General features: G+C 36.4%; 1 protein-coding gene across 1 annotated transcript in view; it reads left to right on the top strand.

The window, feature by feature from the left end:
• tsnare1 (T-SNARE Domain Containing 1) overlaps positions 1-27,791 on the top strand; it is a 130,105-nt gene that overhangs the window by 37,410 nt on the left and 64,904 nt on the right. The window contains exons 3-8 of the mRNA XM_079893878.1: positions 1,331-1,408; positions 1,523-1,592; positions 20,606-20,696; positions 20,944-21,018; positions 21,746-21,802; positions 27,258-27,413. Coding sequence (XP_079750004.1) covers positions 1,331-1,408; positions 1,523-1,592; positions 20,606-20,696; positions 20,944-21,018; positions 21,746-21,802; positions 27,258-27,413 — 527 coding nt within the window. The remainder of the gene's footprint in view (positions 1-1,330; positions 1,409-1,522; positions 1,593-20,605; positions 20,697-20,943; positions 21,019-21,745; positions 21,803-27,257; positions 27,414-27,791) is intronic.

Genomic DNA, 27,791 nt, shown 5'->3' with positions numbered 1-27,791 from the left:
TATGGTGAAGGCTATGTGATGATGTGGGGCTATTTTAATTCCAAAGGCCAAGGGAACTTTATCAGGATGCATAGTATCCTAAAAAATAAATAAAAATAAATACTTAAAAATAAAAATCTGCCTGCCTCTATGGAAATTTAACATAGGGGTGTCCAAACTTATGCACCCTGTATTTTAAGGAAGAACATTTATTTATTTACGATACATTATTCATTCACAAAGAAAATTGGTGTCCTTAAAGGCTGGATTTTTCCTAATTTTTTTAATTAAGGCATTAAGTTCAGTTTCCAAAAGATGATTTTTTATTCCTCTTTTTAGTCAACTTTAGTATGGGTGTCTAAACTTATGCATAGCACTGTATATATATATATATATATATATATATATATATATATATATATATATATATACACACACACATATATACCTTTTTACCTGCTTCCTGTACCAAATCCAAACCCTCTCTTAGAGTAGAATATGCATCTGGAAAAGATTGACTGTGATTTTCCCCTCTCAAGTGCAAGTGCATTAGGGCACAGATGAAGAGTTGTGAAAAACAGCACGTCAATTACTGTCATTTGGAGGGCAGAGGAAGACAAAAGCAGAGAGACGACACATTTATGTGTATGTGTGCGGGGCCTGTGGGTTGTACTTTGATACAGAGGTTGTGCAGTTGATTTTGATTAAGAGCTCTTGATGATTACCTTTTCCTACCAGGGTGTGCATGATACGTGCATTTGATGAAGAAAATGGCTGTGCCCACACTCCCATTTGGCTGGATCACGACTCAGTCTGTTTAAGCAAAGCTGCTGTCCAAAAACATGGTGTGTTTTTGATTCTGCTTTGTTTGGCTTCTCTTAGCAGAAATATGGAGGCCCTCATGAGTATGGGGTGCCAACTAAGTAAAGAAAAAACATCATCATGAGGAGGCATTTTGTAATAGTGATTTTTTATTTTTTTTTATTTTTACCGCAGGTAAGGGTTTAATAATAAAAAAAAACAAAAAAAAAAACAATGTAAAAGCATTACTTTTCTTAGGTTTTTGGGTGTTTCTTAATCCTACTTAACCACTTTATCAGTACACATTATCGGTAATAATAATTGAAATTTATTATTGTTTCTTTTGTTTTTTTTGTTGTTGTTTTTGTACAGTTTTGTACAGTGCTCATCCAAGCAGATTTCAGAGTCTGAACTATTTGTTTTATTATGATTAATTTTATTATGATTAATCAGAAAAAAAAATTGTCTGGAATTCTATTTTAGCATAAACAATCACACACATCAACATTAAACGCTGTGTTTACTAACCCTAATCTTCTTTCTCCTACAGCTACACAAGTCAGCCCCTCAGAGCTTCAAGACGTGTTCCAGGAAACCTCCTCTAACATCTTTCAGATCAATGCAAACGGTGAGTTTAAAAAGCCTCCAAATATTCTGACCTTGATTTTAAACCATAAAGGATGGCATGAGGTGAAAGTAACAAAATGAAATACACATGGAAGTTTCTGTCTGTTCTTTTCAGTGGTAACACTAGAGAAGAATCTTCAATCGTTGGGAACATCCAGAGATACAGCAGAGCTACGGCAGAGTTTGTAAGTCTACACACACACACTCACACACTCACAAACACACAGTTGCACTTACACCATGGCGGGTTTCTATTTACATGGTGGAATTTGCAAGCGGAAAGACAGAACGCTTCTCTAGCGAGGAAACGGATCTACTCGTGCGCGAGGTTAAAGCGCGCAAGCAGACCATTTACGGGACAAGCCGGATTCAACCATATCTTTATGTACACAATATTAATCTTTTACATTGTTATCCTTTTATTTTTAATATTTAGCTAGTTTGTGTGCTGCTGCACGTCCCTGTGTGTGTAATAAGCAGAGTGTATGCGCTTTGTGGACCCACCTATAGGCACATATTACTAATGTGCCCTTTAAATAACAAAACAATACTACAATAATACTGACTTTAGACCAGGTTTTTGTTGGTCAATGGCGCAGTCTATTTCAGTTGCCTCAAAATACCAATGCACCTGAACACACCTCGTTTTCAGACCAGCAGACCATGGGCGAACAGATGGGCGCAAATGCATTTGCTATTTACTGTAAACAACGTGGCACAAGACGTGAGAAAGATAACTGCATCGGGCTGAAACTGTCGCGCCTGGCGCCACATTGTACCGAGTGTTTGATAGGGCCCACACACACGTTGTGGTTTCATGTTTTATGCGGACTTTAGACATAAGGATTTTTATACTATACAAACTGTATATTCAATCCCCTTACCCTAGCCGTACCCCTAAACATACTCATCACAGAAAACTTTCTGCATTTTTACATTTTCAAAAAACATCACTTAGTATGGTTTTCCTCATGGGGACCAAAAAATGTCCCCACAAAAACAAGGATTCCCGATATTGACATCTTTGCGGAGACATTTTGAGATCTCTCCCTATGGAGGATCTCTTTACCACTCTACAGATAAAGCGTTGCCGGAAAATTCGTTTCGCGTACCTACCCCGAAGTGACAAAATAAAATAAAAGTCTGTACCAAATTTATAAGGAAAGACCAGTACTTTGTTTAGGCTTGGTCTGTAGGGAATTCCAAACCTGCGCACATATATTCAAACGCACATAACTATAGAACCAATTCTTAATGCGCATGTGAACGCCATCAGCGTTTATCACAAGTTCGCGTTTAAAGTCTGTGTAGAGAGAATGGTGTCGTCTTAGCGGCCCCTAATTTAATAACAAATGATCGTTGCGACGGAAGCGAATCAATCAAAACTAAATTTAGCTGGGAAATAACTTTATTAAAGAACCACTATAAAGCCAAAACAATCTCTGTTACCCTAAATTATACGTTTGTCTCTGTAAAGCTGCTTTGAAACAATCTACGTTGTTAAAAGCACTATATAAATGAAGATGACTTGACTGACTTGACATTTTGGAGACACACACACGCAAACCTATGCATGCAAGCTAAAGGTAATTTGACCTTTTTCATATATCGATATCGATATATATATACTCCCAGGACCTTTTATCGCCGCAGAGAAAAGCAGATTTGTGCTCCATTATGATGTCATGATATTCTCTCACAGGCCTTCAGTGGATTTAATAGCTTCCCTTTTGCTGACTCTCTATAGAGCACTTTGAAACAGAGTAACATCTTGAGTGCTCACTCTCACTGTTTCATCACCTTCCGCCCAGCATGTATTGTTTACTCATCTGACTGTTGTAGTCAGGATGCCACAATTACTAAATTATTTTCCGATGACAAAGTAGTTGGTCTGGAATTGCTGTTGTTTGAAATGCATTACACAATCTGTGTCCAGTGGCGGCTCATCAATTATATCAGCCATTTTTTTGTTAATGAAAGCATTGCAAACCTAATACTGTTTTGGGTGTGTGTGATTGTTTCCTTCCCCCCTCCCTTGAAGAATCACCATCCCTAAGGTGCAACATGACATCTTTTGTTAGCTATAAAGCCTTTGGGCAGATTGGCTGCCTAAAACTAAATGAGATAAGTAGCAATGTCTTTCTACTGCTACACCCTCTGCTGTTCTTGTGGAGTGACTGCACATTATACAATAAAGAATTATGAGCTAAAATTACATCACAAAGGCATAACAGTGCAACATTTCCCTTGTGTACTGCTGCAGTCTTGTCCTGTGTGGAATTGAACGAAGTGTAGGTTTATTGCAGACAGCCAGTCTCAAGCATACCTGAGTCATTAGCCAATGTGAAAAGTGTAGTGTGCAAGATATTTTTTTTTTATCCACTTCATTAGCGTCTGCATGTATATTCAACAAAGTTGCACCTGCTTCTCTCGCTTTTTCTTTGCATCACATTTTCAGTCTTTCTTAGGACTCTTCATTAGGGATGGGCATTCCCATTCAATTGCAGTTCCTTTATGATTCTGTTAATGATTATTTTAGTAATTTAAGAACAATTGAACCAAACTATATACTATTATTTGGTGAGAGTGAGATATTTTAATTACAAAATGAATGACCTTTTAGTAGGACAAAATTCTGTTATTGTGTACACCTTTGACTAAATGTTGGTGTAGGAACATCCACCTGAAATTACAATGTTTTAAAGGATAGTTCACCCAGAAATGTTGTTTCAAACTGGTATAAATTACTTTCTTCTATGGAACAGAAAACTTCTATGGAACAATGCAACAAAGTTGTGCTGGTCACTCTTTTCCATGCAATTACAAAGAACGGGGGTCAAAAAAAAATAAAAAAAATAAAAAGAATAATAAAACAATAAAGGTAGTTTCTATTAGCCATTCCCTAGTCTCAGCCTCAGACATCAAGCCCACAGACCATTGGCTAAACATCTGATACTTATGGCACACAAAATTGGAAACTCTTCAGGAGTTTTGAAATAGTCATCTGATTGGCCGAATTCTACAAGATTTTCAGGAGACGTGCGTGTCATGTTATTTAACGGTCCGCCTGGAAATAAAGATGGCGTGACGGCGACGCCAAACCCCCTTATGGAAGAAGCAAGCTGTTGTGTTTACAACCGTGACAACGAGCGCTTATCAAGATCAACTAAACGCTGGATTTTCAAAAGTATGTGAAGTATTAAAAATTCACAGCATAGACTCTTTAGAATACGTCAAGGAATTTTACACACTGTTATTGTAGGGCAGGGTTCCTCAAACTCAGTCCTGGAGGGCCGCTGTCCTGCAGAGTTTAGCTCCAACCCTGATCAAACACACCTGAGCAAGCTATTCAATGTCTTCAGGATCACTAGAAACTCACAGCTAGGTGTGTTTGGTCAGGGTTGGAGCTAAACTGTGCAGGACAGTGGCCCTCCAGGACCGAGTTTGAAGAACCCTGTTGTAGGGGCATCGACATTACATTTTCACGCCCCTAAACATGAGGTGGGAAAAAATCAAATGTGATTGGCTTTACATGTCAGTCAAACTGCCTCTGGGCGGTCCTTGGCCAATGAAAGCTGCTATGAAGTCCAGACCTTCTGCCATCAGTCTGAAGGTCTGGCTATGTGAGACTAGTCATATCCTATATTCCAAGTTTTCTGAAGCCATTTGATACAAAGTGATCATTATTCACTGTAAATCTTGGCTTCTGTTCTACTGTATTTGGCATGTTCATGAGGGATCATGAGTGATGTTTTGTTTTTGTTTTGTTTTTGTTAATTTTTTTGTTAGATCTTTCCAATAAATCCAGTTCACAATTCATGGAAAAGAGTGACCTGTCAAATTTTTAAAGTCCTTTTTTATGTTCAACAGAAATCTGGGTTAGATGAGAAAATGATGGCAGAATTTGGTAACACTTTATTAACAGTGTCCTTGTTATATGTTACATGTACTTACCATAGTAATTATGCATAATTACATGCAACTAACCCTCAACCAATCCCTAATCCTACCCTAACCCTATAGTAAGTACGTGTTGTTAATTAATATTACTCAGTACTTACACACACACACACACACACACACACATATCTATCTATCTATCTATCTATCTATCTATCTATCTATCTATCTATCTATCTATCTATCTATCTATCTATCTATCTATCTATCTATCTATCTATCTATCTATCTATCTATCTATCTATCTATCTATCTATCTATCTATCTATCTATCTATCTATCTCTATATATATATATATATATATATATATATATATATATATATATATACACTGTAACAATGACACCTTAAAATCCAGAATTTTCATTTAACACACTCAACATTTGAGTCAACACTCAACTCAACAGATAACACAATAACACATCTCTGATTTAATCAGTGATTGATTCTAACTGATAACAAGAGTTTCAGACTGATTTGTGTCTTTTTGAGTGATTCATTCAAAAATGGAAGCACATGACTATCGACATATTAAATACCATAATCGTTGTAGCCCACATTTATTTATTTTTTTATTTTTTTGCTGTTTCTTATTTGACCTTGAATGTGCTTCCTTTCATGCCAGGCTTAATCCTGCTGCTCCAAACAGGGCACTTGACAGCAACCCCTTCTCCCTCTCTCTCTCTATTGCTCGCTCTCTGACTCTGCCCATTTTCTTACTCTTTCTGCCCTTTGCTGCACCCCAGCCATGATTTTATTACATCCAGTTTCCACGGAAACCTTGCAGTTTCAGGGTCATACCTCCCAGATGGCGATATGTCGCCCAAAGGCCCTGGCAGACTGCCCCCCACCCCCTCCTGCCCTAAACTTCCTCACACACAGACACGCGCACAAACATTTGCAAGCTCTATAATGTCACAGGCAAGCCAAGATACAGACTTCCAGTGCACTAAAAATGCACTGACTTCAGAGACTGGCAATATAAGAGACAGATGAGGCACATGGCTACTGTTTTGTGTGTATTTCATTGCATGACTGAATCTATATAAATGTTTCTTATTAACCTGTAGAAATGGAACAATATCTTAAAATCTCTTGAGTAAACAGCATGCAATCTACTGTTCAAAAGTTTGGACTCAGTAAGAATAATACTTAAGTTATAATTATTTAGCAAGGATGAATTCAAATGATTTACCTATTTGAGGTAAATGATTGAGGTAAAGGTAAAAGATCTATTAAGATTCTATATAGATTCTAAGATTCTATTTCAGGTAAACGTTGTTAAATCTTTTTGAACTTTCTATTCATCAAAGAATCCTGATTCCCACAATATTGAGCAGCACAACTGTTTTCAACATGACTAAAAATAATAAATGTTTCTTGAGCAGCAAATCAGCATAGAATGATTTCTGAAGGATCATGTGACACTGAAGACTGGAGTAATGATGCTGAAAATTTAGGTTTGTCATCACAGGATTAAATTGCATTTTAAATATATTAAAATAGAAAACAATTGTTTTAAATTGTAAAAAAAAAAAAAATCACAATTGATTGATTAAATGCGGCCTTGGTGCTGATAAAAAGTAAATCATCATAAAGCATTTTGTAATAAAAAGAGAATAATTGATTATTAAAACAATTGCTACTGTAGTTGCAGCCCTACTCTCAAGTGTTACAACTCATAAGTGTTTGCACACGTTCGATGCGTCTCATTCCAGTGAAAAATCACTTGGCTAATTAAATTTGACCCATCTTTGTAATCGTAGAAACACACGCAGCAAAACTAAGTGGATTAATCGTTCACACCCTCTGTTTGTCATTGTGCTCGTTAGAGCATTACACATTCCGCTCTTTTGCATACGGGGCTTCTGAGAGACACTCTTTGTCTTTAGAGTGGAGGACACTGCACTGTCCGTCCTCTTCTATGCTGAGGATTCTGTAGACAGAAGGTGAGCCTTATGCTGAGAAGCATGTGAGGACCAAAACTACATTCAAGTAGATGGTGGTACTGAAAAACTCCCTTAAACCGCCTTGAATGTTGACCCAAATATAAAACGCGTGGCATTATTTACTCTCTTTACTTATTTTCTTTTGTAGACCAAAAAAAGAGATGTTACGTGTATGGAATGCCAGACCTGACATATTAATAAATAAATAAATAAATACATAATTGAATATATGAAGAAATGTAAAAATAAAATAAATAACAAAGGAGTATTTATACTTTTATTTTCTTATTTATCTATAATTGTATTTATTTCCACTTTTATTTATTTTCACATTTATGTATATATGTATTTACGTCTACATTTATTTATTTCTACATTTATTTATTTCCACATTTATTTATTTCCACATTTATTTATTTTCAGATTTATTTATTTCCACGTTTATTTATTTCCACATTTATTTAAAAATAAATGTAAAATAAAATGTATTTATTTTTTTATTATATATTTCCACATTTATGTAAAAATAAAATAAATAACAAAGGAGTATTTATACTTTTATTTTCTTATTTATCTATAATTGTATTTATTTCCACTTTTATTTATTTTCACATTTATGTATATATGTATTTACGTCTACATTTATTTATTTCTACATTTATTTATTTCCACATTTATTTATTTTCAGATTTATTTATTTCCACGTTTATTTATTTCCACATTTGTTTACATAAATGTGAAAATAAATAAAAGTGGAAATAAATAAATGCATAAATAAATAAATGAAAAAAATAAATAAGTGTGTGAAAAAATACAATTATAGATCAATAAGATTACTATTTATACATAACATTTATTTATTTATGTATTTATTTATTTATTTTTTGTAAATGTATTTATGTGTTTATTTATGTATTTTTGTTTTTTTACATTTCTTCGTATTTTTATTTATTTATGTATTTATTTATTAATTAATATGTCAGGCCTGGCATTCCATATACGTGTACATACCACACTTTATAAAATTCTGGGTTGTTTCAACCCATGTTTGGTTTCAAATATTGGATTTAAAAATGTAAAATATTTTAACCAACGGTTGGGTTTGTACATATTTGACCCAAAAATGGGTTGAAACAACCCAGCAATTTTTAGAGAGCATGTTTTATTAATTTATATGCAAACATGAACACAATTTCACAAGAACTAGCAGATGAGAGACTTTTCAGTGAGTAACAACTTAAATTGTGTTTTTTTTCTCTCACACAAAGCTATCGTATGACTTCAGAAAAATTGGCTGTAAGAATTTGTGGGTGCCTTTTGTAGTTTCTGGAGCTTGACAGTCTCTAGTCACAATTCACATACTTTCATTGTATGGAAAAGGGCAGTACCATTCAAAAACTTATTTTGTTTTCAAAGGAAGAAAGAAAGTTTTAGATATAGGTTTGAAAAACCATGAGGGTAAGGAAATGATGACCAAAGTTTTCATTTTCTGGGTGAACTATTCTTTTTTTAAAGTTTTTAAAAAACACAACATGAATAATCGAGGGTATTGTTTTTCCTTGTCCCATATCAGCTACCATAGTTTAGCACACATGGCAAATCAGATATTATATTCAGTATAATACAACACAACATTTTGGTGAATTGGTGGCTAATTATGAATTTGTCTCATTTGTTCATTTTTCGGATGATCTGCTTACGCACTGGAGACAAGTATAGGGGTGGAAATTCATGCTTTCTTTTTTCCTAATAATAGTACAAATTTATATGAAAATGCCTCCTTGAAAAATAATCGGGGTTTCCCTTGAAATCAGGTTTGTATATCATACAGTATCTGTGATTACCTTTCTTGTATACAGGCAATCATATGTATTGTAATACTTATGTAGAAAACATACCCAGTATCAGATACGACACTAATATTATGATTCAGAAATGCAATCTTGGCGGAAGACCAAGCTCGTGTATTATTAATCGTCTGATCTCCTAACCAAATGCAAAGTTAACTATGCATTATCAGAGCAATCAGAAAATGAACAGATGATTAAAAGCGACTTCTCCATCACCTAAAGCTTTCAAAGCAAAACAAGTGCAATTTACTTGCAAACTCCTCTAGTTAATTTCACTTCTATTAAAAACCCCACTTAATCAATGTAGTGTGAAATATATTATTCATAAAACCAACATGCCAAATATGCTTAATGAAAAATGCATCATAAAGACCATTAGCTAAATTAAGCCTCTTCTGAAACCTGTTGTGAATGTTCTGTCCCCGCACACAAATAACTAATCACGAGTTTCAGTAGCCCTTTTTGTGAGTATCATTTTTTTGAGCCATTGTGAGATATGTAGTCTTTGTCATTTTGATTATGTTTGGCATCATTGCACAAACTTTGCCTTACCTGAAAATGTCAGGATGGTGTCCGTCAACATGACTGATCCGGTATGCGTCATTACCCCAGGTCGGGATCGGTGCTTAATGGCACGTTACGATGGGATAATTGTTTTCTGCTCATTAGCCTTACATCTTCTCTGCTCAGTGGGCAAGTCAACCTGTGGACACTCAGTTCTTTCTCAAAGAGTGCAAGATGAGTACACCGGAATATTTATCAATGCTCCAGTTCTGAAGTGGAGACCTTTAGTTTTAAGCTGTTGGGGTGACAACATATAATTAGTTATGTTTATTTTTGTTTGCCGTGCTGTTAAGTGGTGAAACCAAAATCTTTTAATGAGAATGGAGAGAAAGAAGCCACAATACAAACACATTTAGATAAACATTGCACTGACTTGTTAAAACTAATACCACAGCTGCTAATAGCAGGTGAATTGAGAACATTTACCAGCCTATAATGATCTAGGCTGCGTTTCCCGAAACCTTCTTGACGCTACGTCGTTCTTATGTTACACCTTAAGCTGGACCCTATTGATAATACGTGTTTCCCGAAACGTTCTTAGTTAAGTATACCTTCTGTAAGTCATACGTTCGGAAGGTTGGTCTGGACCACTCTTAGCTTTACCTTTACCTGTTGCAGGTCTATACGAATATAATTCTGAAGTTTTAATACACCCAGACAGTGTTCAATTAGGCTAATTCAAGTGTTTTCATGCAAAGAATAACATTGTCATTACACTGATTGTTGTTAGATTTTTAATTATATTATTAAATATATTATATTATTAATTTAATTAAAGAGCGCTTTTAAAGGCCAGTGAAAGCATAGGTTACTGTCAGTTAAGTCCTATTTGGACGCTAATTGTTTCTCATGGGCTGTATTTTAAAAATTTACAGGGGTAAGTCTGTGATTTTAGTGCCGTCCGAATCCATAAAATCAGTGTTTTTTCTCACCCAACCCGTGTAAAAATCCCTGGCCAAATTAGTACTGTACCTACTGTTTTTTGACAAACAGGTTGTGTGGTAATTTAATTGCCGTCTGAATCCACATCTCTGAGTTTACAAGAAGAGATTCAAAATTCACTGTTTTAATCCTTTTTGATCACTGCCGAGCACCGTACGTAAGATGTACACTTTTATTACTGAAATGCTGGAAAGTATTTACAAGAACAATGTTTCATCGCAGCTCCACCTCAGCAAACAAAAATGGGAAAGAGAAGAAAGCACTTAAATTTTTTAAATGCTATCATGGCAGCAATATATGATACAATTTTAAAATATGTAGGCTAGGCTATTATAGGCTATTATATCCCATGAGTCCTAATAAATGCAATTTCAACTATTTCTGAAGTGCTTCTCTTATAAAGAACACCGCTTTCTCACATAATGCAGTGAAACAGCCCCTGCACGAGAGAATAATTGATTCTCGAGCCATCGATATCAACCAATTCAGCACCATTGCCACGGACAGCACCGGGTAACGTCGCACGCAAGAAGGTATCTTAAGCAGCTTTCTAAGGTATGGTTCGGGGAACACGCCTAGTAATGGTATACCTTTAGTTAAGTTATACCTTAAGAGTCTTCGTAGCACGCTAAGAGACAACGTTATCGGGAAACGCAGCCCTATACTACTGATCTATAGTGATCTATACTGATTGTAATTTTAATGGTAAACAACTAAAAATGCTTTGGTAAACCTGATAATCAATTCAATCAATTCCCTTACTATATATGGTGAGAAACTAGGAACAATTAATGTAATTTTACAACAAAATAACTGTTAAATGTACAGTTTTTGAGTTATCTTATAATTTACAGTGAAAAAACATAAAATTACATTACCAGAATTCCATGTGTGACACTTCATATTTGATGGTTTTTCATATAAATATTTGTTTTTTATTTGTTTTGTTTTTCCAGTTATGTGCATTAGTGTTGTATGCTAAATCTGCATTTTTTTATGTTGTGTTAACACAGCATAAACCATCTCATGACCAATTCGTACAAGTGAGTACGAGTTGGCTAATTTGTCTAAACCCCAGTGATGGGCAGGTTTAGGGGCGGGGTCAGGGGTGGGTCATTCGTACGAATTCATACGAATTGGGCAACTCGTAAAATATGTACGATTTGGCAAAAATCTTACAAATTTGTATGAATTAGCCACCTCATAAAATTCGTACGAATGACCGAATGACAAATTAGCCAACTCGTACTCACTTGTGTGTATATATATATATATATATATATATATATACACATACACACATACATACTGTAAATACAGTGTTTTGGATTTGTGTGTATGATACAGTGCACCTTCTATATATTTAGAATTACCTCAGCTTGTGGAAATGCAAGTGATAAACTTTTGATTCTTCATGTGGCTTTCTCTTTAACATCTGTGTTTTGTGAAGTTTAAAAAAAAAGTTTTACTTGGGTGTATTCACATTATATCTGTTGAATGTACAGTTAATTTTTTCTGTAAAGTAATTTAGTTAAACTTAAAGTTCTACCATATGTTAAAGTTCTGGCGACCTGCCTTTTTTGTAAATTCTGCCAATTTATTTATTTACTTTTTCATCCTGCATGTAATTAAGGCCATCGGAATATAGTGTGCTGATTTTTTGTGTATGTGTAGTCTAAATTTTGCTTCTTTTCTCGCATTTAGTGTTTGCCGAGTGTTTTTACCCAGACTTTTTAATGCGTGAATACATACTTTCACAGTAATCACAGGAAATAATGCAGCACACACTTGAAAGCAGATTGTTGATTGCAGAATGAACGCTGGTTTTCATGACAACAGCAAAGTTTAAGAACGATGCAGTGCAAGAAGAAGGGTAGACCTTAGAGTACACTTGCTTATATACAGTACTGGATGACAACACTTTATTCCCAAAAGAAGGGATGTAAAATATAGGATATTCACAGGTGTGTGGTTATACTGCATCTGTTAGAGATTATAGGTGCTATGTTTCTATCCCTAGACTTGTTAAACTCACAAAAAGAGAGCTGGGTTTATAGAAGGCAAAAAATAGAACAGTGTTTATTAGATTATGAATGCTTTCATGGTGCAGTATGATTCATATAAAGCATAGCATAATGAAGGACATGGTTCACTTAAACTCAGGCTATATGACCCGGACCAACCTTTTTACTAACAGAGTAGTCATCATAAATGTGCTCTCATAATTTTTCACAGCAGCGTTCACAGTGCCCATGTATCACAAAGTAATGTGCATGAGCATTGAGCAATAATGATGTTCTCTTTTAAACATATTTTAAATATATATATATATACAGTATATATATATATATATATATATATATATATATATATATATATTATATGTATGTATGTAGTTTGTGTATATTTATAATTTTTTTATATTATTTTTTGCATGTCTCACTCTATACGAGCAAACAACATTGTGCCTCTCCACCCAAATTTTTGGACAGATAATTTCTATTAATTATGAGAAGCTTTTATAGAAACAAGACTATACGAATAAATACTGTATGGCTGAGAAACAAGCTAAGCAGGGAGGAAGTGATGTGAGAAAAGCAATGAAACACCTTACAAAAGAAAAACATTGTGTTCCTGACACAGCTGACTAAAACTAAATAAAAACTAAATACCCATTAGACTTCACACAGCACGACCTCAGTACATCACACATCTGAGGGAGAGAAGAAGCTTTTGAGTCACTTTCACAAGTCTCTCTGTGATATATTCTGATTTGACCTCCAGGTATCCAGTCAGGATTTGAAATTAGATATCTGTCAAGGTAGAGTGGAACTATGAAGTTTTATACTTTGTGTTTATCAAGTTGTGTGAGGTATCCCAGAACTGAACAGAGGAGACCAGGGCTAGATGTCACACTTTTTACTCCAGTGAATATTTCTCAGGGTAGGATTTTTAAATGTAGGCTTACCTTGCACCTTACACACCTTAGAAAAAGATACAGTTTATTAAAGGGTAACTCTCGCCAAAATGCAACCTAGGGTCTTTTTGATAATCTACTCGAGGCAAACTTCCGTTTAAAAGCATAATTAGAATGGAAATGCAACTTTTAAGTTTGACCGTATTTTCGTTTTAGGTTAAATGCCTTGTGAATGGGAGTGAATGGGGCACTTTTATGATAGCATAAAAAATCGCCATTTTTAAAACACTAAGAAGGTCTGACACAACATGAAATTTTGCTCGAAGTATCACCAGGGGCTCGAGCAAAGAAAGATCTTTCAACAACTCAATGTGTTTCCGTCCGCCGCACTGATATAGAATGACATTATATAGATCAGTGGTCCGCCGGCATTTTGTCAGTCAAAAATAGTCGATCTCCGTAACAGGGAGGAGAGTAAAGATGGAAAGCTCCTAAAGCTTAGTTCAATATAAATTCATGGATAATTAGTTGTTTTCTCGTTTGTGAAATTCAATATTGACCTTGTATTTGAAAAAGGATCCTCATATAATAAACAATACTAAAATTCAGAGTCAGTTCATTCGCATTCGGAAATCGACTATTTTTGACTGTCAAAATGCCGGCGGACACAGCTAACATTACAGTGAACTGTTCAAAATCTTTCTTTTTAGTAAACTGTGTACACAAACAATGAGATGAGCATGTAAAGTAAAGGCGCGTTCACACCAAGGACGATAATATAACGATAAAGATATAGTTCTAAAATCATTCTCCATATTAAAGAATAGCAGCGTTCACACCACAACTATAACGATAAAGATATGAGGAACGATATCTTTGGGACCCCTTGCTGATAACCAGCTATCGAAGGATAAAAAACTGACAGCCAATCAGAATCCACTCGAATTTAAAGGGCTCGCACATTTAAAATGACAGACGACATTGTGGAGAAGTTAATCGCCGAGGCAAAGAAAAATCCACCACTGTATGACAAGTCAAGCCCCTTTTCAAGAAAATGGATATGGAAAACAATCGTTCATACCCTCTGAATAAATGGTGATAAGTATTACCTCAGATATCCAGTGCTCGTTTTGACAACATTGTCTTGCTTCCTTTGAAGTTGCGGTGAAAAAGAGTATTGTTTTCATTCCACTATATTGACTACGTCAGCTAAATTCACTGTTAGATTTTTAGATCGATTACACTAGTTTCACTCAAAACATAGCATGCAGAGGACATCTGCTGGTTAAAGCTGTGTAAATGCAATAAGAACAGCAAAAACATGTTCAATGACATACAAACTTTGAAACCGCAGCGCGCGAGCTTACGAAGACCAGAGCTTCTAGCATCAGTCGCTAGTGCGCCTCTTGAGACCGGGCCAGTGAGATTTACTCGCACAGTTTTTACTAGCTGGCCTCGGTTACACTAGCAAAGTTAGTCAGTAGAATGTCTGTTGGGGGACCATCAAAATAAATCAATAGCATATATTAAGCAGACAGTCTACTAATACTCTAATGAGAGTTAGTTGACATAGTTGCTTAGTTAGTAGAATGTCTAAAAAGGAATATCGAAATAAAATGTTACCAGAATGTTTTACACACATTTGACAACTTGCCCCAACAGACATTTACCTCTCAAGCTTAAACACAAACGTGTGTGTGGACTTTGCCAGAAGTGGACATCTGAAATTTTTCTTCTATTTCATTATACCATCATTCAAATGTTTGACTGATTCTGCATCTATTTGACCTCGGACTTCTCCTGTTGCATCTTTTCACTGATTCAGTCGATGAGCTTCATTTAGCAAGTAGCAACCCACCTGAGCTGTAGGAGTGACTCAGTCTATATGTTCAGATTGAAGATGGCCATAGCCAGTCAAAGCAGAGGAAGATTCATATTCTTCTCCGCCAACTCAACAGACACGAAACATGGTAAATGCGGACCATGACTAAACAGTGTTTGGGGAAATAAACTGCTGGGTTTTTGAATATGTGGGATGAGTAATAACATAACTTTTCCACTGCTGCGTGTCGACCCTTGAGATTGTGTAGGCCATATTGCGTTTCACATGCTACCGTTGAGAGAACACAGGAAGCTGTAATTGAGGGCGTATTGAAGGTGTTCAGTGGATCACAGTGTGCAATATAATGAGGTTGAGTCATGGACATTTCAAAGGGCTTTATTTGTACTGCTGTGACTAAACCAAGGCATTATTTTTGAGCTATAAAACGATTTATAGCTGCTACATTTTTTATTGACAGCAAAAAATGTCTCTGACCACAGGTTTATTTCCTGTTTTTTTTGTTGTTTTTTTTAGTTTTTTGTCTTCACAGGACTTTCTTCCCTCCTTCAATCGCTATCAAACAGAGCAAAGTCAATCTTATGCATCTGTCCTTATCCTTCTGGTCTTTTTCTCTAATCTTTTTTGGTGATTTCTGACTCTGCTTCCTTCAGATCTTTCAGTCAACTGAATTTCTGTGATTTATGTTCAGTTATCTCGGGCACCAGGTTAACTACCGCCAATGTGGCATTGGCAATGGCATAACACGTATGCAAATTATGACACGCCGACCTTTTGTCTGTGTATCAGACGGTGTTGTGTTGGTGCATGTGATACCTGTGATTTTTCAAACTGTCGCTTTCTTAAAGGGGGGGTGAAATGCTATTTCATGCATACTGAGTTTTTTACACTGGTAAAGAGTTGGATTCCCATGCTAAACATGGACAAAGTTTCAAAAACTAAGTTGTACGTTTGAAGGAGTATTTTTGTTCCAAAAATACTCCTTCCGGTTTGTCACAAGTTTCGGAAAGTTTTTTTCGAGTATGGCTCTGTCTTACGTAAGATAGGGCGGAATTTCCTTATATGGGTCCTAAGGGCACTTCTCCGGTAAGATCGCGGCCGCGCGTGCACTCATAGACCAGAGCAAGAGAGTGAAAGCAGTTCGCCATCAAAGCGCCCTGCCCGGCTTTTGGGAAGTCAATGTCACCAAAGAAGTGTGTTTTTGGTTGCCAGGGCAAGACAACCCTGCACAGATTCCCAAAGAACCCAGCGTTAAGGAACCCGTGGATGGAGTTTGTTTTCCTGAGCATAAACGGAGTTGTGTAACTGTTAGACTGTTTGTTCCCTGCATTTCGACGATGATTGTTTTATAAACAAAGCCCATATCGACGGATTTGCAGATCGTCTAATGCTTAAGGATCGAGCAGTCACAATGATAAAGGTTCGCGGTCGTGCGTTGGAACCGGACGGTGAGTAAAACTGTTTGTTGAACAAATGTCTCTGTGTGTTGTCACTAGCTTGGCGCGTTAGCACAGCTAAGCTTCGCCCACACGGCCCGCCCCCAGCCGCTCGTTTTTTTCCGGAAAGACTCGGTACAGTCTATCTTTCTGTTAAAAATTTAATAAAACAAAAGACTTTTTGGAGATATGAAGGATGCAATATTACTCTATAGGTACTCAAGATTAACAGGAGATTGAGTGAAAATGAGCATTTCACCCCCCCTTTAAAGGTATTGTTCATCCCAAAATGAAAAATCTGTCATTAATGGCCATGTTGTTCCAGACCTGTATGGCTTCCTGATGACTTATCATTTTTCATGCTTTTCTTCCTCAATACAGTTGCAATGAACAGGGACTGAAGCTGATCAGTTAGCAGTTAACACTAACAGCCCACCTTTAGGTAAAGATTATATGTGGAAAAATCACTTACATTTTGGTATATTTACTTGGAATTAATTAAATGTATACAAAAGAAAAACATATATACACATACATACACACATATATACTGTATATAGTTCTTTAATCTTTTTGTAAGTCTTTAAGTGCTTGTTAATGGAAGAGTGGTGGGAGAAAATAGCACAAAAGACAAGACAAATTAAAATAATATTGAGTCTAAGTAAAGAAATGGAATGTAAATAAATAAAATATAATTAGAATGAATGAAATATGAATATTATATTTTTTAAAAAGTTTGGCATGTCCCACACAAAGTTATCATATTGTGGTTTTATGCTTCCCATTCATTGTAATTTCATAGAAAATAAAGGTATGCATAGTATTCAGAATTTCCCCTTTTGTGGTCCACAGAAAGTTATACAGGTTTGGAACAATTTGAGGGTGAATGTTGATTTTTCATTTTTGAGTGAACTATTCTTTTAATACTCAAACTGTCTGCCGAGTGATGAGCTGTCTGCTGCAGATTTATCCACTATTAATTCACCACTAATGACCCACTGATACATCCAACAAGGCACTATCATCTGTGTCATAAAACCCAACACCAACCTATTTAGCAATGCCATGGGTTCTCAGATTAAAATTACTGGAGGAGAAAAATAAATGTTTTTAGATTTCAGTCATCGTAGTACTTTTCTGGGCAGTTTTTAAACATAAAACCCTATGGTCTAAACCCTAACCCTAGCCAGTAATATTGAGTCCATGTTTTCAGAACTGTAGAGGAGTGAGTCATTGCTCATGTTCAGCCTTGAAAAGGACTGATCATGTAAAAAAAAAAAAAAAAAAGTACCCAAAGTCAAGCTTTTTGGTTGAACTGCTCAGCCATGTTCCTCTATTCTCTGGCGTGTGATTAGAACGTTCACTGCGGACCTCTTCCTTTTTTGTTCACACAGCACGAGTGCTGCTGCCTCTATTGTTACAGGTGCTTTTCCGCTCTACTGGTCTCGTTTCTCTCTCGTGGACTGAGAACGACAGTGACATGCCCCAACCCATAACAAATGCACGGGAGATGTTTCTGCCTGACGCCTCTCTCCTCGTTTCCTTCCTCGGTTTTTTAAATCAATATTTGAGTGGGAGGTGAGCCCGCATTCTCCGCCACATATCTCTAGAGAGCAGGAGGTGCTCTGGCCGGTGGTCTTGGTTTGGGTTTTAAAGGAAGGGATCAGGCGGAGCAGGGCACAGACACTAAATCAATGGCCTTATCCAAACCCCTCGCTCCGCATGAGGAGAAAACAGAATTTCTATCAGGAGATTATATTTGTTCACGAGTTTCTGACCCGTTGGCCCCTTTTCCCCCTCTATCTTCCATCCAGCTCAGAAGTGGAAATAACGTATAGCCAGGCTCAAGTTTTCAATGTCTTTAATTATCTCACTGTTGCCTGCTTTCCAGTCTCTTTCGGACCAAACTTCCTCCTTTTTCACCCCGATTCCAGAGATGGATTATGACGTTGACACACGCAGGACATGAATGTCTCAGGGGCCCTTCACAGAGGATGCATTCTAGCATTAAAAAACGGCTAGACAGAGCGTAACAGAAGTGAACCGAAGGCGTGTTTATGGGCGCATGAAATCCTATACAGTGTTTATCCCACCCCCAGATTGCTTTGATTGGTCAATGGTTTAAAATGGACATTGATTCAATGTGCATCATGTGAAATCTTTTTAACTTGCCAAAGCATCTTAAAAACTTGGCATTGCTCTGTTATTTGAATAAAACAATACATGTTTTAAACGTAAGTAAGTGTAGCAGTGTTGGGCAAAATTCAGAACTGAAGAATTGTCTCCCCTTTAATTCATGAATGTGAATATGAATTGAACTGGCCATATCCCACAGGAAGTAGAATTTGATTTTGGAATGTAATGACAAAAAGAAGAACCAATTGTCAATTCAGAGAAATTCAACAGAGGTAATGCATTCTGGGAAGTCAGTCTGTCTGTCTGTCTACCCTATAAACCTTAAAACCTCAAGGCTTCTTAAACTTGAAAAATTTCAAAGAAGGCTTTGTCAACCCAAAACTTGTTTTGTCATTTTATTGTCTAGTTAAGAATTACAGACATATATGATCATTTTGTTTTGAATTTTCAATTTATTTGAATTATATTTATGTTCAAATTTGAATTGCATTTCTGCATCCTGTTTGCTACGTCAATTCAAATTCAGTAGCTTACTGGGTCGTCAACCAGTACATTGTGTACACTAATCCGGGGACTGGCACGGACAGTAAGGACCAACAACCTTTCAGCCGTAAGCAAATTATAAATGTTTGCTAGCTTATGTTCATTACCTGTGTAGCGATGTATGCATATGCTGACATATAATTCAATAATTGAATTAATAATAAATGGTTTGTGTTTTTTTTTTTTTTTTTAAACAACCTTGTGTGATTTAGTGTTCATACTTTAGAACTTCCATTAAGGAAATATAGTGACCATCGATGCTCCCTGGATTTCACTAGCATTGTGGGACTTTTTAGGGAGCGAACGTTTCAGTGCACTTGATGGATTTTGCTATTGAGAGGACCCTTAAAATGGCTGAATCCCTCATCAGTGCCCTGACAACTGAACTAGGGAGCAAATCGAGACACACCTAGAGTAATTCTGAATTAAATTCTGAATGGCTCACAACCCTGAAGTCTAGTAAATATGAACTGTTTCTTTAACCCTTCAGGGCCCCCTGTTGGTCTGGAGCTCTGGGCAAATGTTAGACAAGCCTGTGCATTGGTCCAGTCTTTCACATACTGTTTCCTTTTCTTCCCTTTTATTTGTGCAGTCATAAATATCGCCCTCTAAAAACCCAATTTATACAGTCTTGATTTCCATCTGCTCTATTAATGCATTCAGTACAGCAAACCTCTCGTTGTGCTGTGCTACCTTTTCTCCGTTTGATTTGCTGTCTCTGTACACAACGTTTAATCCTTTGATTCTCCTCCGGGGCGGCAGATTGACTCCTGTCTGGAGCCTAAAGCCTTCCTGACATCATCTGAGCTCTGCAGTCATGACACACAGTCCCTCACTGCACAATGCTGTTCCTCTGTCACACAGTCATTAATATTGATTTACTTAATTGGTTGAGCCTTATCCATCCAATAGGGCTGTAAAACTAGCCCAGCCTGGAGAGCATTGCACCTTGGGATAGTTGATGAATCATTTTGAATCGTCTTCTGCGGTTTGTAAAGCATGATTACCTGTCTCTTCACCCCTCTCGCTCTCTCTCTGTCCCCTTCTCCCTTTCTTTCAGACATTCCACACAGCAGCAAACCAATAAAGTCATAACGAGCACAAGCCAGCTTGTTAAACAACTCACTGACATCATCAGCGGATCTTCACGGGTAAATGTCATGCTTCTTTGACTTTTATAAATCTCTCATTTATTTTTCGTTACTGGAACAATATTTCTTATATAATGTATATCCAGTGATAATGGTTTCATCTGAACATGGTAGAGAGACATTCCACTGGCATGTGCAATGACAAACAATAATGTTATAAAATGGTAATTTCATTTCATTTAAACTTGGTGTTGTCAAACTGACCAAGTGTTCATTTAAAAAATGATGCCATTTTGTTTTCCTGCAGCAAGACAGGCTCCGTCTGACGAGACTCAAAACAGAGCTATCGGATTCTGTGCAGCGATATGGAGACCTGCAGAAGGTACACATGAAATATTGGTTTTCCTTTATTTGTCCACAAAATAACATATGCGATTAGGACTGTGAGAGCTTCTACAACCGATGTCAGCCTTGGGGAATATTTGTAGCATTTCATTTTTTACTGTTTCCATCATATGAGAAACATTATATGTGCCAAATATGATCATAATATAACATTTAGTAGTTATAATTGCCCCCATTATATTAATTGTGACATTTGTCTTAAGTCTTTTCAAGTTGTTTTTTTCTAAAATATATTTATTGACTGACAAGTAAGGAGTAAATACAAACTAGATGTTCATTACATATTTTAAATTAGAGTAGTCACAAAATTATTTCTATGGCATCTAACTAGATACTTTCTAACTTCGTTTTCCCCATAGCAGTCAAGATAAAATTGATTATTGATTATTGATTGATTATTATAGCTTCCAGCGACAGTGGGCATCTGTGAAATATTATTTAGCATTTAACGGCATTATAATTTTAGACAAAAATACCATACCCAAAAATAGGTTTTATATATAATTTTTTTTCCCCTCTCACAAAGTTAAACAATTTCTTTCTTTTCCCCAGGGAGAGAGATAACTCTGTTATTATTCTGAATAAGTGTCTTTACTTTAGCTTGTTTGTAATCAAATACATTTTGTGTTACAATAGTTCCCAGCTGCTGTCACATGTCTGCCACTATTTGCATATTAATGTAATTTTTTTCTTTTCTCTGACAGAAAATTGCAGATCGTTCGAGGGCCTTGCTTCCTTCTGCACAAAAGGACAGGAAACAGGTGAGGGGGCTTTAATATCTCAGAGTCCAGAGAGAGTCCACTTCTTCCTCTTTGTTCTTTCATGAGCTCTTCGACATCCCTGTGACAGTAAGATAAAGAGTGAGACTGCGTGTGTGATTGCATGTGGATGAGGAGCTCTTTGATGCCCCTTTTCTCACCGCTTCATTTTCTAGCAGGTCATATATTAACTGTCAGAATTTCCTGACACATACAAACCTCAGCCCTCATTTTAAGTTTGTTTGGAACCACTATGTGGTTTGTGGTACAGAACGTGCAGCCCTGTCGATCAAGAGGTGGTCAAAGATCTGGCCTGGAAGCACTATAGATGCATACCTCCTTTATGTCATTTAGCAAGACATTTAAAGTCATAATTCACATAAAATTCTGACAGCTCAACAGTGTTCGCATTCACTTTTATCTTATGAAAAATAGTGGCTGTACATTATCTGATTTTTTTTCATGTTCCACTCAAGAAATACATATTTGTAGCAACATGGGGGAGAGTACATGATGATAGAATTGTCTTTTTTTAGGTGAACTATTCCTTTAACCCCAGTTTTTCTCAGGTGATATCTTAAATTTGGTTCCACTGTGAGAACAAAAAGAAAAGTAACAAGATGTCTAAAAGAAACAAGATGCCTTGAGAATGACCACATATGACAGTTCAAGTGATGTTCACTCTCATTGGAAGCGTTTCATTTGATGAAACGCACTAAAGCTGACATCTTCATTGCCACACTTTTTCCAGATCCCATCAAACTTAAATTTTCAGTTCATCTGAGGTGGCTCAAGGATATACTGATGATTGAAAGTGTTGACTGAATGGTAGGAATTGCGTTCAATATTACCTGCAGTACAACAGCAGCTCAGATTGGCTCAGCTGGTATACACACTCCTGTCTTACAGTCTCAAGTCTGTTCAAATCTGCTCCTATTCTATTCCCTCCCCTCCTGTTGTTCTCTAGAGATGTTGCTTTTATGTGAGACTCCTGTCACCTGTAGCTATGTCTCTGATCTTCCTGTCTTCTTCCACAATCCCCCCTGGAAACACCCGACCAGAGCAATCAAACAGGATGTGTAGTTCCAATATGAACGGCAAGAACACATTCAAAACAAACAACATTCGGAGTTGTTAGTCAAGAGTAAGATGTTATTAAGCAGTTTTTTGATCGCCAGGTTCCACCAGAGTTCAAACGAGAACGGGGTTTGTTTTCAGCACTGCCAATCTGTACTATGATTCATGAACATGACTCACTATTATGAATGTAAAAATCACAGCAGTGTATGTTTTTATATATCATTTAAACATTTCATTTATACATATAAATCACCATGAGTCACTAGTACTCATGATAATGTTTATGTTTCTCAATCTCAAGTGTAATTTGTAATTGACTCACATGCCATTATGTTGAATAATAAGAATCGCAATGCACTGGTTGTTATGGGAGTCTGTTTCTGCCTTATAGATTTATTTATTAATTATGAATTTATTTGTCATTTCTATCTCACAGTGTGACTTTAAATCTTGCAATTGAAATTATTATTCCTCAGATTCATATGAAATTTGTCACTTTGTATTTTGCAATTGGAACTATTTCTTAAATGTTATTATATTTCTCACTTAATTTTATTTATTTTCTCTGTTTTTTTTTTGTAATGGTGACTTCATATATTGCAGTTGTGACTTTTATATCTGTTGTTAAACTTGATCTCACAATTACCTGAGGAAGAAACAGGCTTACATAGATTGAGTACTTGGGACAAAACAGAAAAGTTGGATGTATGAAGCAATTATTTTGCATTTATCTGCTGTTAAAATTGGTTCAGGGTTACTTATTTGGGTAATTTATTCATTGTGGTTGCTTGCAACCTCTTGCTTTTTCTATTTTCATACTTTCATTGCATCCATCAGTATGGTCAGCATACAAAAATAATGGAAAAGTCTTTAACATCATCCCGTTTTTATGCTATGATTTAGACCTGAATGTGGTGATGCGAGGCTATAGAGTTCCCAGCTCTTTATATACAGTTGTAATCTAAATTATTCAACCCCCATTGCAAATCAGGTTTATTAACAAAATGTATAGACTTTCAGCTGTTTGCAATGAACAAATAAAACAAAAGTAAATAAAAACAAAAAAAAACAAAAATTAGGTTTCCCCTAATTCAACTGAAAATGCAACTTTTATTGACTTCTGCAGTCTCAAAATTATTCAACCCTTTCATGGCAAGCATCTTTAGTACTTAGTAGAACACTATTTGCTGTTCTGACCTGCTGCAAATGAGATTTACAACCAGACACGAGCTTCTGGCAGCGATTCTGGGGAATCTTAGCCCATTCCTCATGAGCGATGGCCTCCAGTTCAGTAATATTCTTGGGTTTGCGTGCTGCAACCGCCTTCTTCAAATCCCACCAGAGATTTTCTATGGGGTTCAAGTAAGGTGACTAAGGTGACTGAAGAATCTTCCAGGACTTCTTCTGCAACCAAGCCTTGGTGGAATTTGAGGTATATTTAGGATCATTGTCCTGTTGGAAGGCCCTTCCTCACTGACTGCATGATGTTTTCTCCTAGGATTTCCTGATACTTCAATGAATCCATCTTGCCTTCCACACATTGTAGGTTTCCAGTGCCAGAGGATGCAAAGCAGCCCCAGAGCATCACCGAGCCACCACCATACTTAACTATAGACAGAGTGTTCTTTTCAGCATATGCCTCATTCTTCTTCCTCCAGACATACCACTGATCCATAGGGCCAAAAAGTTCCAAAAATGTTTCATCGCTCCACAGAACAGACTCCCAAAACTTCAGTGGCTTATTTATATGATTTTGAGCACTTTTCTTGTGCTTTTGTGTTAGTAGTGGTGTACGTCTTGGAGTTCTGACTAGTGTTTAGTATGCACCTTACTGTGCAAGCTGAAACCTCAGTGCTCGACGCCGTTGCCACCAAGTCTTGCTGCTGGTCTTTTGCAGTCACTCGATGTCTTTTCTGAACCTGCCTTCTCAGAAATCTGGTTGCAGCCGCTGATAGCTTCCTTTTTCTGCTCCGTCCAGGTAGTTTATCCACTGTTCCTCTAACTTTGAACTTGCGAACTATGCTTCCAACGGTGTCTCTATGAACATGTAGTGCCTTCGCTATCTTTTTGTATCCTATTCCTTATTTGTGAAGGGCGATGATACCTTCTCTTAACTTTTTGGACCATTCTTTTGACACGTCTTTCTAACATGCGGTCAAACGTGACACTCAACAAACCTAGCCAGTTCAGATATTTCATGTGCTGTTGTGATGGATTCTGTTTAGGGGGTTAAACAATTTTGAGACTGCAGAAGTCATTAAATGTTTGTTTAATTTGGGGAAACCACTTGAAACATTTGTTGTGTTGAGCTATTTCAATTACTTTTGTTTGATTTGTTAATTGCAAACAGCTGAAAGTCTGTAAATTTTGCCAATAAACCTGATTTGCAATGGGGGTTGAATAATTTTGATTACAACTGTAGCTGCAAATCCTATGCTAGGAATCAGAGAAAAAAGTAAGTATCTTTCCCGCTTGTTTAAACTTTTAGTCTTCTGACAAAGGAAACAATCGTTAGAAATAACCTGAGATCTTTTTTAAAACCGTTGGGGGTCAAGATTATTAATTTTTTTATTGATTGGCGGAAAAAATGCCTTCACTGATGTAAATATTTTGGTCTTTGCCTTAATCTAACCATCTTTCAGTCTCAAGCATTTAAAGGACTTACACTGAGTGCTGACTTCTATTTGAACAAATTTAAAAAAAAAATTGTAAAAAAAAAAAAAATAATGCATCAAAGCCACTGTGAAACGAGTAAGTCTTCAAATCAGAAGTACTTTACATAATAGCACATATCCTCCAGAGAATTTAGATTAGTGAGACATTTCCGAGTAAACGCCTTAAACTGGGAATATCCCGTCTTGAATGAGTCATGCTGATCCTTTAACTTAATGTGATTTGGATCCATTGCCTTTATAGGAGACTCCTCTCTCTCCATCATAGGGAATCATGTGGGAACTGTCTTGTATATTTTGAAGAAATTCAAAGCAAATTTGATTGTACTTTATCTAGTCTAAATTTCAAATTAGACAAGTATTTGTATTACATTTAGAACTGAATAAACTTTAGACTTAATTTCAAGGCAAAATATGCATCTGAGGTACAGATACAGTTAAGAGGATAATTTATGCTTTACATCTTGTCAATAGATGAGAAAAACCTCCCAACTACAAGCCACTCTATGACCTAATAGACAATGATATCCTTAGTGAGTGGGTCGACAACAATCTCGCAAAACAGATGATGTTCTCAGGGTGGCATTGTGCTGGACCGAGATGTATCGGATGTGCTAATTCTGAGAGGGAAGAATACAATGAGTCATCCAACACATTGCAAAAAATAATAGCACGCCTCGGGCCTTTATCGATGTCATGCATATGCAAGTCGAGAAATTAGCAGATCAATGTGGCCCTCTCTAAGTGACCAACTCCCACCTCTTCAACCTTCAGGCTGACAGAGAGTTCAACCTAAATGACTAACAAAGGCGGCAGGCTGTTCCTTTGCGATTCTTCTGCTGCAATATGAGGTGGCGAGTCATTATCATTGTATTATATTATACATAGCCGTGAAATGTCAGTGCTTTGCTATTATATAAGATGTTTACAAATGATCTCAAGAAAAGTTGTGTCATTATAGAAGTTTAACCAAAGTCAGGTCTGATGTCTGAGAACATCCGCAATGCTCTGATCCTCTGATGATGTAAGCAGGGGCATTTACAGGGTCAGTAAATATTCAGGGCTCCACACATGTATATAGACTCATCCTTTGATTAAATACTACTATAGTACACTTTTAAGGGTACGTTTTCACAAGAAAAGTGTCCTAAAAACAGAAAAGTTTTTCCTTTGCTTTTATCGCGTACAGATGACAACGTTGTCAAAACGATCCCTGTACAAATGGATTTGCAAAATGACTATAAACGCTGTATATGCTGCCAGGCCCAGTAGTTGACGATGTAACTTTGTAAAGAAACACTAATGCGCATGTGTATATATACACAGCATGACGTTGATTATAAAATTTAAGGCAGCAACTTTTTTACAGTTTATATAGTTGCTGGATTTCGATGTCACTTTGTGAGGTGTTCGAATGTCACAAACTTGTGAGGTTTGTTGCATTTGCAAGAATCACAATATCCTGGCTTGTGTCTTAAACTTTGCAAACAAATTGCTCAAGAACAACTTGCCTGTAAAATATCCTGTGCTTATAATGTGAAGATGGAGGGAAGCTTTGACCATAAAGTCAACAAAAGACTGTGCTGTAGGCTTCTAAAACATTCAGCTCTGGAAGACCACTGCTATGCTGATTTTGAGTATTGTATGTATTAAAAAGTAAAAATAAATAAATGTTATCTCTTATTTTGTGTGTGTGGAATGGATAGAGCCTACAGACTCCATTGAGTGAACTGGTTGAAGAGGGGCCGTTGTTCGGAGCGGAGGAGGGCGTTGAGGGTGATGCCCAAGCATTCCTGTCAGAGATCAGTGAGGAAGACGTGGAGATCCTGAGGCAAAGAGAAGAAGCACTGCTGCAGATCGAGGTACAGTAAGAACTCAATAGCCCTTTAATATTGAGCATTTATTTTCTTATTTGGAGAAAGTTTGATGTACACTACCATTTAAAAGTTTGGGTAAATACAATTTAAAAAGAAGTCTCTTATTCTCACCAAAGATGCATTTATTTGATAAATATAAATATTTTATTATATTTTAAAATGTATTCTTGTGATGGAAAAGCTGAATCTTTAGTGTCACATGATCATAAAGAAATCCTTCTACTGCAATATGCTAATTTGGTTCATTTATTATTTATTTATCATTTATTATTAACATTATTATTATCAATGTTGGAAACAGTATTTGTGAAAACTATTTGATCAATTGAATGTGTCCTTGCAGAGTTAAAGCATTAATTTCTT

Source organism: Squalius cephalus, assembly GCF_949319135.1.
Source record: "Squalius cephalus genome assembly, chromosome: 15".
Classification (NCBI taxonomy): domain Eukaryota; kingdom Metazoa; phylum Chordata; class Actinopteri; order Cypriniformes; family Leuciscidae; genus Squalius; species Squalius cephalus.
The sequence above is the reverse complement of the archived record's forward strand: the minus strand, read 5'-3'. Positions and strand labels throughout refer to the sequence as shown.